The 19722-nt window shown below is 48.0% G+C and overlaps 1 protein-coding gene across 1 annotated transcript in view; it reads right to left on the reverse strand.

Annotated features, from left to right (window-relative positions):
- Window positions 1-3950: 3950 nt before the first annotated feature.
- Window positions 3951-19722, reverse strand: part of LOC144107607 (uncharacterized) — a 456961-nt gene continuing 441189 nt past the window's right edge. The window contains exons 6-8 of the mRNA XM_077640706.1: window positions 17916-18004; window positions 4961-5183; window positions 3951-4016 (exon numbers count right to left, since the gene is read on the reverse strand). Of these exons, the coding sequence (XP_077496832.1) occupies window positions 3987-4016; window positions 4961-5183; window positions 17916-18004 (342 nt within the window). The 3' untranslated portion in view covers window positions 3951-3986. The remainder of the gene's footprint in view (window positions 4017-4960; window positions 5184-17915; window positions 18005-19722) is intronic.

The raw sequence follows: 19722 nt of genomic DNA on the forward strand, positions 1-19722 counted from the left end.
CTCGCATAAGCAACAACTTGCTCTTTGTTGTAGCAGCTCTGGACAAGCACAGCGATGAGGCCAACATGGCTGGCGTCGGTATGAATCTCTGGGGTGTGGCAGAGGGTTCAAAGTGGCGAAGTACAGGTTGGGACGTAAGAAGGAATTTTAGTGGGCAGGTGGCGGAGTCGCACTCAGGGGTACACTCGAAAGCCACATTTTTCTGATGCAGGCCAGTGAGGGGTTATTCGATGTAAGCAAAGCGATGACTATATCGGAAAAAGTATGAGCATAAGCCCAAGAAACTTCGCAGCTCTTTCACAGACTGTGGTGGCTTGAACGACTCGACACTGCAGTCTTGGCTGGATCAGGTCTGACACAGTTTTTGTCAACGAGGTACCCAAGTACTAACGCCTGACGCGCCCCAAAGTGGCACTTTTTACAATTAAGCACAAGACCAGCTTTGAGCATACAGTCCAGGACGAGAGCTTAACAGTCGTTGTGGTCACTGAACGGCTTTCCGAAAATAACAACATCGTCTAGGTAGCACATGCATATTTTCTCCTTCAAACCATGGAGTATCATGTCCATAAATCTCTCGAAGGTGGTGGGCGCATTAGAAAGGCCGAATGGCATTATATTAAATTCATATAGGCCGTCAGGCGTAATTAGCGCTGTTTTCTTTTTGTTCGCAGAATGCATAGAGATCTGCCAACTCCCCGATCGGAGCTCAATAAAAGAGAAATAGTAGGCTGAAAAAAGGCAGTCGATGGCATTGCCGATTCGAAGGAGGCGCTATACGTCCTTTCTTCTGAGGGCATTTAGACGACGGTAATCTGCGCAGAAACGCCATGATCCATCCTTCTTTCGTACCAGAATTACAGGAGCGGCCCACGGACTCGACGACTCTTGGTTAACACCTTCAGTTAGCATCTCCTTCACTTCTTCATTGGTCACCTTGCGTTCAGACGGTGACGTTCAGTAGGGCTTTTGTCCGATGGGATGTGAAGCGCCTGTGCCAACCCTGTGCAGGGTCTGTAACGAGGGAATGGAAGAAAGGCCGCCGGGCTGTGAGATGTCAAACACAGTGGAGTGTCGAAGGGGGGTTGCCAATAGAGCACGGCGCTCATGTGTGGAAAGCGAGCTGTCGATCATGTGAAGTAACTGTGACTCTTCGTAAAGCTCTGGCACTGCTGCGCCCAATGGGTCGGTAAGCAAGGCAATATTCAGGCACCTCCTGGCTGCATGACGCAAACTTCATGCCTTCAGGCAGAACTGCAGACTCCGTCGACAATTCACTGTCCACAGTTCAGTGTGTTCTTTGGCGACGGAAACCATGCATCCGGAACCAAGATATCTTTCTTCCTGCAGATCAAGTAGTTCGGCTTCAAAATCGCATCAAACAAGTAGAGAGCGGAATTGGGGCAGGAAACTGATACGCATACAGCCAAAAAAGGAGGCAAGACAGTATGTCGGGTAACACAGAACACACTCTCTATGCTGCACGAGCCTTCTACAAGGTGAGTGGTAAAACATTTGCCGACGCTGAGCTCCCCGGTATGACAGTCGACGTTAGCGCCACACATCTGCAAAAAGTCGAGGCCACAAATAACGTCGTGCGTCAATTGGGCGAACACCACTATTTCCCTGCTGAACACTTGACCACTCAAGGAAACCCTAACACTACACACTCCCACTGCAGGCAACGGTTCACCACTCACACCACAGAACTCGACATTTTTGTCCCATCGAAACAAAACTTTGCGTCCGAGGCGACACTTAAACGCAGCACTCATAGCTGGAACAGTAGCAGCCGTACATACTAAAGCCAACGCAGGTACACCATCCACTAGCACATTCAGTTTGTTCTATAACATAATAGGCAGGGGTATCTCTTCCGACGGCAGACTTCCAGCGACCTCACCCCCATCGGTCGCGCCGAGAAGTTTTCAGGCGGAGGCGAGGAGGAGCGGCTTGGGGGTGATGGTGACCGACGAGTGCGGAAACCTGGAGGCGGTGTCACACTTCTATCCAATGCCGGCGAACGATTCCGAATTTGTGCAGGCCATGGGTTGCCGAAACCAGGCGGGTAGGATGGGCACCGAGAAGGAGCAGGTTGGCAACCCGGCCGCGGATAATAAGTATAGGAACCGTAACGGGACGGTTGTCGGCGGGGCAAAATCGGGAGATGGGACCGGGCAGACCGCAGTGGTAACACACAAGAGAGGGACCAGGAGGAGGCTGCGTCGGCAAGTAGTCATCGTACGAAGTACTGGGCCGGAATGTCTCGTCGTATGTGGCCAGCTTGGGCTGGTAAAATCGGGACTGGTGGTCCGGGGCGATCGCGGTATGTTGCTCGGCCGCAGCCCTCGGAGTACGCGGCGCTCCTTAAAGTCCGCCACGTTAACGGCGGCTGGCAGAGGAGGACGCGTGGGATACACAGGAAGGAGCGCTGAAGAATTCCGAGTAAGTTCCAGCGACCTGGTCAACCCTTTGCGAACGATCTGGCGGATCGTGAAGGCCAGATCACATGACGATGGTGCGTCGACAGCCGCCACCATCGTCACCGCGGCCAAACGTCCGAATTTCGGTGTGATGTGACGCATTTACAAAGTTTCAAACGTGCCACACTGCAGGATGACGTCAGACATGGACTCGATGCTTTTTTTTCTGATAAGAAAGTTGTAGATGTCTTCGGCGAGTCCTTTAAGTAAGTGGCCAACTTTGTGCTCATATTTCATGGCAGGAGAGACGACCTGCGCGGCTGTCGTACCATGTCAGGGCCATGTCGGTCAAGAAAAACACGAAGTTTGCAAGTCGGGGGGATGAGTTAAGCTTATTGTAGCGACTCAACCGTAAGTAGTGGGTGAGCCATTCACCGACGTCGTCGCTGGATGAGCCCGCGAACGCCTGTGGCTCCCAGTAATGCTACCGCGAAATTCTGGGCACGGACCTCGCAGCGTCGCCGTCCAGGGACATTATGGGAAGAGAAGGCGGCAGACCACAAACCGACGACTGCGGCAAAAGTAAAGCTGGAGATCTGTCTTCGGCGAACCCGGCAGCTTGCGCCAGGATGTTGCGTCCAGGGGTTTATTCAGACCGCGACGGGCGACTGAAACCACCTTAGTACCCTTGCCGGGCACGAGTGCAACAACCTCATTCTCCTCCTCTTCCGCGTTGTAAGCGATGCCACCAAGAAGCCGATCAAATAAAACGATCATCCACAACAGCGCGACAGACGAGACAGAGAAGAGAGGTCACAGCAGAGAGCGCTGACTCACAACGAAAACGTTTATTGGCCGTTAGCCAGTATAAATACTGCCCCGGTGGCCGGGAAGGATACAAGCACGCTTGACTTGCGTGACATTCAAAATCACCAGTACATCACGCAAGTCGAGCGTGATGTACTATATATATATACTCAGGGGGTGAAAATCGGGTAGGTCCGGTACACATAAACGGAATAGACTTGACACACGGTGGAAAAACTAACGATCTTTATGCTAACGTTTCGACCAGGGTCTGGCCTTCGTCCAAAGCTTCACATCTGGTTCATGACCACGGAGTGCATCGCAAAATTTGCTTTGACTTTCCAGCACATCCATCGTACAGTGCCATAAAATATAGACTTCGCACCATTTTCCACAGTCCGTTGCTGTCATCACAGCTTCGCCTCTGCGGTACATCGCTCAAGTTGATCGTTGGCCAAGGTGTATAACAGACGGTGGTGACAATGTAGAAAAATGACCGCACGGAACCTAAACCTTAGCTTGTTCTGTTGTGCTTGCACGTACTCTGTCTCACTCTAAATTTTATGAATACAAGAGGAAGTATTATTTTCGGAAGGACACTCACAGATTGAGTAGACCCTGCTCGCTGGCTTTGCTGCGTGCCACGCAATGAGGGCGTTGAAATGAATGGCTCACTTGGAAGAAATCGTTTATTTTTCTTAATCGTGTAACTGAAGAGAGCTCGTGAAGTACGTATTTGTTAGCAGGGATTGTTTCCTAAGGGGTATACTTGTAATTTGGCACAGTCTGAAAGAAGGAAGCCAAAATGGCGATCATTTTTGCAAACGTTGGCTCTGGGTTGATGCAAATACCCGAATTCATATACATCCATGATACAATGAAGGAGCACTAAAGAGTAACCTGAACCCCTTTTTTACAGCGGGAACTCGATCTACACCTTCCGAGCATTCTTAAAATCTTCGAATTAATTTCCTGTGCGCCCAGTTCGCTAATTTAAATCGGACAAAATGTCCCTGCTCACGCCTTTTCTTAAAACTCAACAAAGGTAGGGCGCGTCAACCAATGCGTGGAGTGCCTTTCAGCCACTGCCGTTGAGGATTCGCTTTCGCTTTTATTTTGTTTTTATGTTTCTATGAACAAATAGTTTCAGTCGGTGACAACATAGCCACAGAATAGGTCCACGGAAATAAAAATAGGCGTGGACTCTGATTTACGCATCACTCCGCCAATGGCCGAGCGGCTGAAAGGCACTCCACGCGTTGGTTGACTCCTCCTATCTTCAGCGTTGAGGAGAAACAAAATGGTGGGAGCCAGGACATTTAATCTGCTTCAAATTAGTGAAATCGGCCGCACAGGAAAATATTACGAAGTTTCTAAGAACCTTCGGAACGTGTAGATCGAGTTGCCACCGTAAAAAGAGGAGCTCAGATTTCTCTTTAGTGCACGTTTAAATAAAAAATAATTTTAAAAATTTTGATGTGCTTAGCTGCAATCCTAACTGAATGCAAATGTGAACCAGGAATTCTATGAAGCAGTGAGTTATATCTTGCTCACATGCGACTGCTACACGCTTATGGACAATGAAACATGCACAGTGTTTAAGAGCCAAGGCTGGCCCCGCAGCTGCAATCCCAAATTGCGTTTTACTTGCGTTCTAAGTATGGGGACAGTTCGCCTACCATAGGAGAAATAAAGGGCTAAACTCGTTGTAAAAATGATGCATTACGTACGCCTTCTACATTCATGATTTCCAAGTCGTCGTTGAATTTCGTTTTTAGGTATTTTTCATTCGTCCTTTTAAGAACGGCGTATTTTTTGCTAGGGTCGAAATCGTTGGTAACTACGATGCCGTCGGTCGCAAGACGCACCAAGAAGACGAGAAGTTGGCCTTTTTTGACGTTGTTGGTGAAATGAATTTTTGTTTCGCCTTCTCCTGGCAGTTCAATGTAGACGCTAAAAATAAAGTAGACAAGAATTTTTGTGTTAGGTAGTGAGAAAGAAAATGCGATTTTACCTGCGGGCTGATGATTGGATGGGTACGTCAGCCAATTACTTTAGACACACACAAGAAAATAATTTAGTTTTTTTTAGCAAAAATGAAACGCTTAGATTCTGTGCCTCTGGTGATGTTTGTTGGCTTGTTCACCATGAGGACACACGTGTCATTGGTTGATGAAGTCCCACATTTAAAATATACTCTTTTTCCTCGCACCAAACTGAAATTCGCGACATTGAAGTAGATTTTAAAATAGTTAAAAACTCCGTGGTCAATGTTTGCGGGTGGCTCTCAGAGTCGTCTGGCCTGAGATGACGTCGTGAAAACAGTGTCTACGTTGCGTCATTCGCCCATGAAACAAGACTAAGGCGGGATTACATGGTTCTGCTTTTTTGCATGGGCGTCGAAAGACACATTGTAATACAGAATCTAATACAGACAGTGCAGTTGAAAACTGAATGCATAGGAGCTAAATAGTGACAACTAAAATGTAAACAAAAGAATTAATGGTTGAATGGCCCACCTTGTGGCATGCATGTAAAGACAAACAATAGCTTGCAGTTGCGCCCTTGTGTTGTGCTCTAAGGATTGCACCTATAGCGGTCAAGCCACGAAGGAGGGATCTCCAATGTATATATCTAGTGCAGCGCGGGCCTCGTATTTACGACCCGTGTGACGTAAGCGATATCAGTCTTATGCTTATAACATGTTGGTGAGAGAAAACACCCTACTCTCCCACTTGAGTGTACACATACACGGCTGTTCAATAAAGGAGCGGCTCTTCTGCTCCCGTTGCTCGGAGGCTCTGGTCGTGTCTCCTCTGCATCATGCAACGATACATGGTGTCAGATGTCGGATGACCACCGATGTCCAATCTTGGTGAACCGAAGATTGCGCTACAAGACCAACCCGATGGACTTCCTGAAGCCATCAGGGCCGCTGAGCTTTGCTGGGGAAATTGCCAAGAACAGGCAAACATTCAAGAAAATGTTCGAATTTTTTCGCCACATCAGAACCAACCGACACGCGTCGAACAGAGTCGCGCAAGATGGCATTCCTGCTGAGCGTAGCGGGCGATAGAGCCATCGAGATCATCAACACGTTCAGCTCGGCTAAGACGAGAACAAGAATGAATACGCCAATGTTCTATAGAAATTTGATCAATACTGTAGGCGGAGAAGAACGAAGTACATGAGCGCTACCTCTTCCGCACTCGAGTCCAGGCCCCGGGTGAGCCCTTCGAACCTTTTCAACGAGACTTAAAAAACCAAGAACGAGCATGCACCTTCGGATCCCAAATGAATGCAATCATCACAGACCAGATTGTTTATGGAACTAGCGATGCGAGAGTTCAGGAAACTGCGGCGGGACACAGCACTGACGTTACAGAAGTCTGATCAGGTTGCTAAAGCGGCAGAAGTGGCAGCAGCACAACAGAAACTCTGGGCACGAGATGAAAGTCAGATTAACACGATGCGCAAAGAACACGTCAGTAGACAAAGTGAATTGCCCAGACATCACAAGTGTCGCAAATGCGGACGTGTGCACGCGCAACGAAGCTGTTCTGCATTCGGGGAAACATGCCGAAAGTGTCAGCGGCCTGACCATTTTGCTATCTGCTGCAAAAGATTTGCCGAAGTTGGCGAAATTCAGGGCAGTGAAGATAACTTTGACATCCTGTAGGTGTCGCGCAGCGCGGCAAGCCGACACGACTGGACTGTGCAGGGTCAAATCAACAACGTACCGCTCGAATTCAGGGTCGACACAGGCGTGCAAGCAAATTTACTACCCTTCGGATGCTACCGTGAAATTTCCCGCAAGGCGTCACTAAAACCAAGCAGCTCGGTGTTCCGTTTCTACGGCGGTGGTGTTATCAAGCATGAGGGTGTCATTCGCATAGAAGTAGCTCTTGATGATCGTTGCGCTGTTCTCGACTTCTTCGTGGTGTCCAAGGGACATCAGTTCATCCTGGGCCTATACAGGCCAGCGAAAACCTTTGACTCGTGTCACGCGTACACACCGCCTCTCAAAACAGTTCTGAGGTAGTCACAAAGAACTTTTGCCACATGTTAACAGGAACTGGATGCGTGAAAACGTTCTATTGTATTGTTCTGCGTGACAACGCCACACCAGTCATCCAAGCGGCCCCGCGAGTACCGCTGGCCCTGAGTCCCTGCAAGAGGAACCGGCACGCATGGAGCGCGCAGGCATCATAACGAAAGTCTCCGAGTCCACAGACTGGGTAAACCCATTGGTCATTGCACGAAAGAAAGGCAGGATACCGCAGGAGGATTAGCCAGTGTATCAAACGGGAGCATTACACAATGCCCCGACGTGAAAATATAGAGCAAGAGTTAGCGGGGGCTACAGTTTTTACGCGTCTTCACGCAAACTCTGGTTTTCACCAGATTCCGTTGAACGACGAAACCTCGAGATTTTGCGCATTTGCAACGCCATTCGGGCGCTATAGATTTCTGTGCTACCCCTTGGAATATTGTTGGCGCCTGAGGTATTTCAGAAAACTCTAAATGAGAATGTTGAAGGCCTCCCGGCGTTAGAGTACACGTTGATGATGTGTTAGTGTGGGGATCGTCGAGGCAGGAACGTGACATGCGCCTACCATCGACACTGAGGGCAGCAGAACACTGCCGATTGACATTTAACCTGGTCAAGTGTTCGATTGGCGTCATAAAATTCGAGTTTCTGGGTGATGTCATTGACAAAGAAGAATTCAGACCAAGCCCTCACAGATAAAATATATGATAAAATTTCCACCGACGGCTGACAAGCTCGCGGTGCAGAGAAAGCTCGGCGTCGTGAATTATTTCAGCAAGTTCATGGCGGCATCGGCCCAGAGGACGACGCTGTTTAGAAATCTTGTAAAGCAGAGTGTTGCGTTTGACTAGACGTGTAATCATGCTGAATAATGGAGGCCGCTTTTCGACTGCTTAAGTAAAGAGCCTTTGCTAACAGTATTCGATCCAAGAAAAGCAATAAAGGTGTCTTGCGATGCGTCACGAAACGGAATCGGCGCAGCACTGTTACAGTGTCACAATGACACATGGATGCTTCACGGGCGCATAGAAAGTGCGAACAGCGCTGTTCGCAAATTGAAAAGGAGGCCATGGCGGTCGCATATAGCTGTGAGAAATTCAATCATCTTGTATACGGTCAGTCGGTTATTCTTGAGACTGATAATCACCTTTTCATCGCCATCTCGCATAAGGCCATTGGAGACATGCCCCCGAGGTTGAAGCGATTTTTTCAACGCCTTCTTCGCTACGACACAAAATTGCAATTCACGCCAGGGAAGCAGTTTCTCCTCGCCGACATGTGGTCAGGAGCAAAAACCGGGACCAGCACAGAAAACGACGTCATCAATGACGACACTGCAGTGCACTCAGTAAGTATAGTCTCTTTACTCGTCCCCGAAAACACCTGGAAGAGGTTGGCTACTGAACCTAGTCGGGATGAAGACTTGCTGGAAGTTATCGAAGACCTGGAAGGCGGAAAACCACTTAAAGGCCAGTGGAAGTCGTTTAAGGGACAACTCTCTCGCGTAAAGGGAGTTCTCATAAAAGGGTGCAAAGTTGTGGTCCCGGCTAACATAAGGAAAGAATCTTTGGAAAGAGTTCATCAAGGCCACCTCAGTGTCAACAAATGTAAAACAAGGAGAAGAAATCTCGTCTCCTGGTTGCGATCAATGCTGACATGGAAGCTTTCCCGCAGGCATGTTCTGCATGCAAGACGTACGCGTACAGACAACCAGATTAAAGTTGCTCCCGTTACCCGATAAGCCCTGGCATCGTGTCTGCATCGATATTTTTGAGTATGGAGGATGGTCATACCTGTGCGTCTACGAAGCAATATCAAGTTTTCCTGAGGTAGAGGTACTCAAAAACGCTACCGAAAAGACAGTCGTTGAAGCAAAAAGTGCGATTTTTGCCATATACGGCATACGAGTTCGAGTTTCTTCGGACAATGTCCACATTTTACTAACCACGCTTTTGCTGAATTTGTTCAAACGCACGCCCTCAACTTCACCACTTCCAGTCCTAGGCACCCCCAGTCCGACGGTTTGGTGGAAACGGCATTCAAGTAGTTAAGATTTTAAAGAAAATCACTGAAATGAATCAAGATTTTTGGCTTGGTCTTCTTACCTACAGATCTACGCCAATAAAATCCGAACTATCACTTGGCGAGGTACTTCAAGGAAGAAGACTGCGGACAACGTTGCCTGGCGTCCGGCCGTGTACAATTAGCAGCGTACAGAAGCATCACCAGACCGACCATTACATCCGACAACTCATCCAGGGTTGAGCGGAGCTCAACCCTGGTGACGTGGTTCGCATCAAAAAGGGGGCACGGGTTCACCTCGAAGTTCTACTTCAGCATCCAGTAGCAACGATTCCGCAGGGTCACCGGCCACAAGTAGCACCCCTGCCTCCTTCAACATTCCTGCAGGCGTGCCTCCGCGCCAAGAACCTGTATCAAGAAGGTCAAGCCGAGAACGAAGACCGCCACATAGACTTGAATATTATCGAAACTTTCTGCAAGTAACCTAAGCATCGTGCTCAGTGTTTTTTTCTATCAAATGTAATGTTTTCCTTTTAATGAAAGGGGGATGTATCGTACCTGGTGCAGCACGGGCCTAGTATCTACGACCTGTGTGACGTAAGCGATACCAGTCTTATGCTTTTAACACGTTGGTGAGGAAACACACCCTCCTTTCCCAGTTAAGTGTATATATGCATGGCTGTTCAATAAAGGGGCAGTTCTGCTCCCCTTGCTCGTAGCCTCTGGTCGTCTCTCGTCTACAGCACGGAACGATACATCCACTAGAATAACAGCGCTCTGTGACGTCATTACATAAACGGACAAAAGAACTTTTCCTACTCGTCACGACAACGACTAAACTATCGGCTCCTCTTTGTAAATGACAGGGGCGTGGAATATGAGCCCAGACCTACGAGGCAAGGCGCCTGTCCTGGATTTGCTTATTGATGCTGAAAAAAAAAACATCTTTGTGTGGCGCTCCTGAATGTCAGGTCATGCGTCCTCAAAGCTTGTTTTTTCTTCTAGACTATGATGAAGGCTGACGTGGGCACTATTTGCATAGTAGCATCTTTCTCTTTCTTTCCTTTTTTAACCACTGTGCCTGAAATTAAGCATTTTATTTTTGTTTTTTGTGAGCAAACTAATTCTTGAGGCAACTCTGAGGAGATGCCATTGTGAAATCGGCGACACTTCCCTTCTCCCTCACTAGGCCTTTTTACCCTCATATTATCTGTGTTGCCTCTCTCCGTGGCAGATGAGTCAAGCTAAGAGCGGCTTTATTAATGCGAAAGCATTATATGGTTATGCCGCATCAGCAAAAACTGACTGCAAATTTTTTCTGCACGATTACGTCGCTCTGTGGAGATAAATGTGAAAAATATTCACTGTTTCCTACCATAACGCTGTTTCTTTGCTTCTGAAGTTTTGTCGCTTGTTCGCAGGAGAGTTGAGACTATGCATTGCGATCCCTGCGAAAAAGCGAAGAACCTTCAGAGGCAGAGAGATAGAGTTCTGGTCGGAAACGACTTCGTCTATCTCTTTTCATTAAAACAGCTCACTTCTGAATTTTTGCATGAAAGCCCGGACACCGACTGCATGCAGTGACCCCCTCCAGTTCCTCGGGCTTTGTAGTCATCTCCGTAAGGGCCATACATGAGATAGCTGAAACATCACACCGGACTTCATCGACTGGGGCAGAACTTACCGCTATTCGTGTCGCCGTTGAGCGTATCAAAGAAGAAACCCACAGAAATGGTCTAATTTCACTGATTCGGAAGCAGGCCTCGAAACCTCACAAACAGGTCTTCGTCATGGATTCCTTGAACAACCGGTGGCAGAAATCCGAGAGCTACACCACACCGCCATCAATAAAGGGCCTGATATTTTCTACCAATGGCTGTGAGGGCACAGCGTAATCGCAGACAAGCACCTGGACCGCGTCCTGGACTTGATAAGCCACATTGAACATCAGAGTGCTTTCGGACTTCCAACACTAGCTACTTTCCTAGACGTATCAAAGGCTTATGATAGCGTCCTCCAGAGCTCAATACTGAATAGTCTGCAGGTCGTAGGCGTACAGGGTTATCTTCTGCGATTCATTCACTCATTTCTCAGTGATCGTAAATTTCGAGTCCGGTTACGCAGTATAATGAGCTCCGAAAGGGCGGTATCGCGAGGGCTACCTCAGGGTAGCGTCCTGTCCCCAATGCTCTTTAATGTTGTCATGGCTGATCTTCCCGCAAAAGTGCAAAAAAATTGTAGGCATGCCCATATGTCGATATATGCAGACGACATTTGTCTTTGGTTAACCGGATATCAACACAAACGCTTAGCTCTATTAGCGCGACAGGCCGTGCTTTCAGTTAAAGGTTACCTTCAAGGTGTTGGGTTGACTCTCTCGGTGGAAAAATCTGGCTTCGTCCTGTTTCCAGGTAGGGGACGACGGTATGCGCGGCTGAGCATAGACCTTGATCAGCCTTGCCTTCGTCAGGTTAACCCCATACGTTTTTTGGGCGTCACTATTGACTCACGTCTACAGTGGCGACGAGCTGTGGACTCGATTGTGGCTTCACTATCTTCGCGTCTCAATGTGCTTCGTAGAAGTGCTAGTGAGCAATGGGGAAACCATCCTGCTTCAATGATCAGGCTTCACGATGCCCTGGTGACAAGTCGCATAATGTACCAGCTCCCTTTAATTTCCCCCTCGGTATCGCAGCTGGAACGCCTTGAGGTTTTGCACAGAATGGGACTAAGGAGGGCTCTCGGCGTTCCGCAGGCTGCTCCAAACAATGCAGTACTGTATGAGTCTCAATCGAAACCTCTTCGGCTAGCCGCTTCACAAAGACTTTTGCTGCAAATTGGCCGCCTCAGAGAGACTGTTGCCGGGAGAGCGCTTCTACAGCGCCTTCGAAATAGATCTGAGTCCCGGGCGTACCTGGCTTTAAGTACTCTTCGTTCTCTGGGTCTCGACCTTCGAGATCGACCTAAGACGTTGAAGCCACCTTGGTCCTTTCCGAGCCTCGATTGTTCTTTGACAATTCCCCACGTTCGCGCTAAGCGGAATTCTCCTTTAGCGGCAATGCGTTCGCTCGTACTGGATCATCTTGAGACCGAATTTGCAAATCATCTTCAAATTTTTACAGACGGCTCTGTGGACAAGGTCAGAGGATCTAGTGCAGCTGCTTTTCATATTCCGTCTTTGAAGTATGATTGGTCTGTTCGTTTTACTAAAGTCGTGTCCTCCACAATGGCCGAAAGCGTTGCCATTGTGGCAGCTCTTAAGAAGCTACGGGGTTGTACGCCTCAACCTACTGTCATAATTACGGATTCAAAATCTGCCCTTCAAAGGTTAGAGCACGGTTTCCCACTGATGCCTTGAGTCTTAGATCCCTACGTTTGGTGCAGAATCTACATAGCAAAGGCTTCTCTATACGTTTTCAATGGGTGCCCTCGCACATAGGTGTCTTAGGCAACGAGATAGCAGACAACCTCGCCCATACAGCTCTCTCCGGGATTCCAGTACATGGAGTCCCTCATGAAGTCAAGCAAATGTTCAGAGATGTGGTGTTGTGCCACTTCAGTTCTTTGTGGAGCTCTCCTCATCAGCCATGTGTGACCAAGGGTCTCGAAAGGTACCAAGCCACTTTGCTGCACCGCGTTCGCACGAATTCTGCTCGTACGCCGGCGTGGATGTATAAGACTGGCCTAGCGTTGTCACCATTGTGTTCAACGTGTGGTGTGTGTGGTGACATAGGACATTACGTCTTGTGCTGTACTTTGTACAACGCGGAACGGGCTGTGTTATTCGGATCCCTCAAGAAGGCAGGAGTTCCTCACAGTTCTCTTCAGGACATTGTTTTCACGCGCGGGAGCCAGTCGAGTAGAAGGGATGCTTCTCGCCTTCTTCTACTTTACCTGCAGGACACGGATTTGGCCTCCACATGGTGACCTCAGGAGTGTCTATTTGGGTTTTGCGGACAGTGTTTCTGTGATTTCTATTTAAGTGTCGCTACGGTGGAGCAATTGCCGGCAGCAACTGCAAGGCTAATCCCACCGGTAGTTTACAACCACTCAACTCAACTCATCTCAAGCACCGCACGGACGACGCCACGCGAACTGCAAAGCACGAGGGTGATTTTGTGTGCATCACCATCTCGAGAGGGAAGTGAGGGCTCAAATCAACCGCCTAAGAAGCAAAACGGCTGCCGGGCCGCACAAAATCAGCAACAGGATGTTCAGAAATCTTGACGAAGGTTCAATTCAGAATCTTACAACCTATGTGGAAGAATGCTGAGACAAGGGTGAGATACCGCAAGCATGGAAAGATGCGAACCTGGTCTTCATTCCGAAGTCAGGGAAGAAGCTCAGCTTTGAGCATGTTAGACCCATTTCCGTCACATGGTGCGTTGTAAAATTGATGGAGAACGTAATCCAAACTAGACTGAATAGATTCATGGAATATCAAAACCTTTATCCCGATACCAGATAGGCATCAGACCAAACATGTAAAGCCATGCTACAACTGAAGGAGCAGATAACCGATCAAAACACTGTTGATACTAGGGTCAATGTAGGACTGAACGCTTCCAAAGCTTTTAATAATGTCAAACACACAGCCATACCTCAGAACCTTAGCGCGCTAAATGTTCGAGTCAAGACGTATAACTCCGTAAGGGACTTTCTCTCAGGTCGGAGGACTGCCACCATCAACCTGGACGGAAAATCACTCGAAAACATTAGTCTATGGATTAGAGAGACGCTGCAAGGGTTGGCTCTCTTTCCTATCCTGTTTAATGTAGAGATGATAGGGTTTCCAGGGCAGCGGAGCGGAATCACAAATCTGCATCACACCATATATACGGTCAATTTGACGCTGTGGGTGAACAGGGGTAGCGACGGACAGATTGAAAACACACTTCAGAGAGCAATAGATGTGATAGAGAAATATCAAGAGGCGGTTGGGTTAAAATGCTCGGCAGAAAAAGCAGAGGCTCTTTATCTGTCGTCTCAAAAAATGAAAAGAAACAGTTTCTCTTGCAAGGGCTGTGATACTGTTTTAAGAGTGAATGACAATGCCATTTCGACGGTAGACAGTAATGGAATCATAGGGCGGCGCATACAAGCAAATGGCGAAAACACACTAAATATCATGAGACTTGAAGCGAGTACCAGCCAGACGTGCCGGCTACTAAAGCGCATTTCTAACAAGCATGCGGGGATGAAGCAGGCCAATGTTTTGAGTTTGGTTCAGGCTTTCGTCATAAGCCGAGTGCTATATGTTGCCCCTATCTCATACTGGGCAAAGCAGAAAAGGACAAAATCGAAATCGTAATGAGAAAATGGATCAAAACAGCACTAGGTCTTCCTCCGAACACTACGACGGTAAAACTTCTAAAGCTAAAAGAGTGCGGGGGGGGGGGGGGGGGGGGGCTAGTTGGTACGACATTATGGAAACAATGAATAACTGCGGAAAAATGACGGGAGAAGAGAGAAGAATCACACGAGACAAACGCAGACTAACAACTGGTTTATTGCACCAACGCCTCCTTCCTTCGACAACAAAGCGCATGCGTTTTTTTTTTCCGCGAGGTTAGAGCCTGACAAATGTGTTAGCGAGACTTCCATACACCTGTACCGCAAGGAGTTAAAGTTTCTTGGTTTGGCGTGATGATTATGGGTTTTCTCTTTGCTGTTGGTGGGCATGCGCTTTGTTGTCGAAGGAAGGAGGCGTTGGTGCAATAAACCAGTTGTTAGTCTGCGCTTGACTCGCGTGATTCTTGTCTCTGGTCCCGTCCTTTTTGCGCAGTTATTCATTGTTTCTATAATTGTAAAACTAGATGACTCAAACATTCTGAATGAGCTCATAGAAGCCGTCACTGTGTCGCAGCATCAGACTTTTAAAAAGAAAAACTGGAAGAAAAATCATGAAGCGCCAGGGGTTCGATCCCTCTGAGTGTTCAGAGCGAACAGATAACGTACCTAGAGCAACAAGAGAGAGACACAAAAATTCGGCGCTGTCAAACAACATGCATCCGGCATTTGACGAAGGTAAACGCAAGGATAGGGCTGTGGCCCTACAGAGGGAATTTCGAGGTAGATCTGATGTGCTCTACACGGACGCTGCCGAAAACGATCGCAAGGCAGCACACACGGCGATAGTGGTTCTTGAGAGAGGAGACCCGGTTTCGTGCTGCACCCTAACCACGCAAGTGCAAGTGAGGCAGAAGAAGTTGCCATTGCTCCAGCAATAATACAAATCGGTGCAAGGGTGATAGTTAGCGACTCTAATACAGCCATCAAGAATTATATAGGAGAGAATCTCTGCTGTAGGCGCCAAAACTCTGAGAGAAGGGCGAGTACCATAGGAGCTAATCTCACTGATCTGGTCGCTGGTTCATCAGGGCCTGAGGTGGAATGAAATGAGCACGCAATCACCCGAGGGCTCACTTTCTGCTCGATCGCCGCTGACGCGCCGCCTCCACGCGAGGAACACCTCTCTTCGAGTGACGAACTCACAACTTTGCATGAAATAACTTCCCAGTATAAGCTCGGTCGTAAAACCTATCCAGCAGCACACAAACGGCTCAGAAGGGAAGAGAAAATCTTGCGGCGGAAATTGCAAACTGGGGTGCTTCCAAACCCTCAACTTTACAGTAAGTGGCATCCAGAAGTTTTTAATCCTTGATGTACGCACTGCATTAGCATTGCAGATCAGTCCACATGGTCTGGACCTGCCCTTTCTATAATGACCTGAATAGAAATGTACAATCCTCGGATACCTTACTACTCAACCATGAAGCAGAAGAACAACGCTGTCATCGGTCTCGCCCTGACGGCCGTCGAGTACCAAGAAATTCTGGCCGACGGTTAGGGGAATGAATGGGCGTTTAGGCTATAGCCTTCTCCCCCGTCATTTTTCACGATGCAAATGAGTTATTTCTCTCTCTCACTTTTTCGCACAATCATGGAGGCGCCGCTCCCTCTTCGTGGCGGCGATGGAAGTGGGGACGTCAGGCCTCCTCCGGAACCCGGCGGGTGAGCGGCAGCCACCTAGCGAAAGCGCTGCTACTACCAATCAAGCAAGGCAACCAGCCAGGCTACCATGCTGTACTCAGCTAGAAGCTAAGACTCCTCGGCGGTCGACGGATTCGTCCCAGTGATGAGCAAGAAAACCCAGAGGAGACTGCGTTAGAGTGAGAACTCGTCCTCATCAACTACGCCTACCGTCATCACGACACATAGTTCATCGGCACATGCGGCCCTACTTGCGCCTGAAATGCCCACCGACAACCTCAACCTGCTGAACAGGGAAGCTCCGTTGGTGTTCCTCGAGGCTCGCGTCCCGGTAGTGATCAAGGATGTCAGGACACTACGGAAGGAGACTCTAGCCACCATCAAGAAGATCGGAGACATCCTCATCCTGAAAACAATGGCACAACAGTTGGTGTCATTTACGACGTTGACACGACCATCTCTGACTCCGACCTGCCGATACTCAATAAGCCAGCGACGAACAGCATCGAAATAACCAAAGTTCAGCGCCTAAGAAGTCAAGGTCCATCATGCTCACTTTTAAGGGCGTATTTCTAAATGAAGTTCTCAAGCCAGGTGGAGCAAGCGTAACGCATCAACGCCGTCGGTTCTTGCCAGAGATCCCCTTGGATGACGACACGACCGTCGCGGCCAATCACGGGCCACTGCGGCGTTCGCTGGGTGCCCTGAGGCGCTGGTGCGTGTTTTCTTCTAAAAAAGAGCTGTTTACGTTTATTTCCGCCCCTTTTGAATGAGATTTTCTTCTTCGGCGGACTAAAAACTGTAAAATGTCGCAAGGAACTCGTTTTTTTCCGAAATTTGCTTCAACTTCTCTTAAAGAAACTATTCATAACGAATTCTAGTTTCGCGAGTGCTGCTTTGTACTAGTGCGTAAGGCACTGATATTAAAAATTCACATATAGGAACTGGCGTGCGTCCACAATTTCTTTATTCAAGTTACTTCTATCTTGGTTTCAACAATAAATCTTTCTAACCCTTGTCAAAAATATGTTGCTGCCACGCAAATTTTATTGTTTAATCATAGCTGAACTGTTTGAATTTAAAGGCTCGTCATATTAGCCTCAATAAACATCAAACTACAAGTAACATAGCAGGAGCAGTAATCGCCGCGTGGAGGTTTACCTTTAGTAATATCTTTGCATATTTGCACCTTTACATGTAACAACAAGCAAATAAAGTTTCCGTTTCCGTCTGTACTCTTTTAGGTCTATCGACGAGCCGCATGACTGATTAACATACAGAAACTGAGGCAATAAAAATCGCTTCAAAAATAAAAAGAAAACTCCTCTATTGAAAAACCCCCTTTTGCGTGGCAGTGTGCTTGTGTGCTGTGTGTACATGATGAATATATGGCTAAGGTGCTTGGAAAAATGTGCGTACCTTAAGTTCTCATTGATAAAGAGGCGAGTTTATTGACGAAGTGTTACATTTTGCACAGACAGTTAAAGAAAACAATGCGATTCGCGAATGTTCGCTCCCCAAATCACTAAAGGTGGCGTTGGGCCACCAACATTATAAGCTCGTTAAAAGCAGTGAGGTGACTAAGTGACCAGAAGAGAAACGTTGAATTTGAAACTTACTCTGGTGGGTTGTCTCTCTTTGGTCGAACTGTGTAGATAATCTTTGTCTGCATGGGAAGTGGCCGGTCCCATAAAAGTGAGTCGCTTGCCTGTTGTAACGAGAGAAAATCATTGGCTTAAAGCACGTCGGCACCAAAACAATTTCCTAGATTTTGCACCTCATGTATTATCTTGAGCACCAGTAGCGCTTTTCTGGGGCTGCGCCTAAAAAGCATCTTCGAACGAGGAAAATATAGAACGCTCCTGATCATGGACACGGGACGCCATGGCAAGGCAGTTAGGTTCTCCGCTTAATATGTATGAGACGTTCTTTTCGCTCCGCTCCCGAGCCTTGCGCCTATACACGCTTACTTGAAATCTACTTCTTACCAAAAATGTACGAAGACACCCGCGACAGTGGCGTGAACGCGAGCTCTCGAAATTGGTTTTAGTAATGTTCTTTCTAAAAAAAAAACTGCCGCTGGCGTTTGAACAGGCAATGCAACGACATCAAAAATCACATCTAAATTTTACCTTTTTAATGGTAGACACAGGCATATTACCCGGTGTTTGCCATAACTGATATCACAGAAGAAACATTTTAGTAAAAACATTTTAAACGCAAATGCTCGGCAGTATCTTCGCCATGTGCGCTGTGTGCGCGAGTTTGAAGTTGAACAGAGAAGAAACCGTGAGACATCTATGACCTCACTCAGCCGTCGCCGCCGCCGCAGAAACAGAGCGGTCGCCTGTTTCTATTGGCCCTCGGCGTTCATCGTGTTCATTGCCGTTGGCGATGACAACGTTCTCATTGCAATCATTTTGATGAAAGGCGCATAACTAGCTTCCCGGGTCAGTGAAAGCCTCACTCGCGCTTTGATGTACGTGGCGGTTGTGAGGGAGATATGTACTGCATGCGTTAGCGCAGACAACGTTGTGGCTGACACGCTGCACTGCAGCAATAGACAGCAGCGTTCATTGGGTGACCAACGTCTGGCGATCAACCATTCATTTAATTCCGCCTAGCAGGGTGGGCGCGCTGCCTACCCAGTATGCGGAACGCAGTCAACGTTACAGGCGCCAAGCCGCTTCTACTTTCCCGTTACACCAGAGCTTTCGCTCAGCAATAGTTAATCCGCAGCAAATTTTTTCATCAACCTCGAGCCCCCATATAATCTAACTAGCCCTTTTAGCCTTATGCACTAGACATTCTCTTTCACTTTCTACCTTTTCCATACACTCTGGTCTGTTAGACGAAAACCAGCATACCGCTAGAACAGATTCTGTCACCTGTAAGCTTTTTCTAAACACGCCAAAGCCGTCTCATTCATTTGAAATCACCTCTGAATCACAGGGCTACTACGCGAGAGATGAAAATTCAGAGTGCATATTTTGATTTAGAAAGGAGCTAAGACGCTTAATTTTGAAAGCGTGCCTCTCATTTCGCCCTCATCATGTGCAGATTAACGCCCGTGAAAGTAGTGCTTGCCCTCTGCTGTGGCCCATTGAGAAAAGGAGCCTCATGAAGCTTAACATCTCAGGCGCCAGAGGCGCATGTCCACGCAAGACAACATCATTCGCATGAAGAATGGTACTTTCCAACTTTACCAATACCGCTAAACCTGCGAGTAGACTTCGCCTTGCCACCCGCAAGCATCTTGACACATATCCGGGCTGGACTCCCCCGCCCAGACTAACGGCCAGTGAAGCAAGGACAACTATGTCAAACGCTCTCTGCTGTCCTGCAAAATCGTCTTCCGTACTCCCAGTCTTAACTAGACCTCACTTCCCTCCAAGGCACACATTAGATCCTTGTCCTGTACCCACC

The sequence above is a fragment of the Amblyomma americanum genome, chromosome 10 (genome assembly GCF_052857255.1).
Source record: "Amblyomma americanum isolate KBUSLIRL-KWMA chromosome 10, ASM5285725v1, whole genome shotgun sequence".
Classification (NCBI taxonomy): domain Eukaryota; kingdom Metazoa; phylum Arthropoda; class Arachnida; order Ixodida; family Ixodidae; genus Amblyomma; species Amblyomma americanum.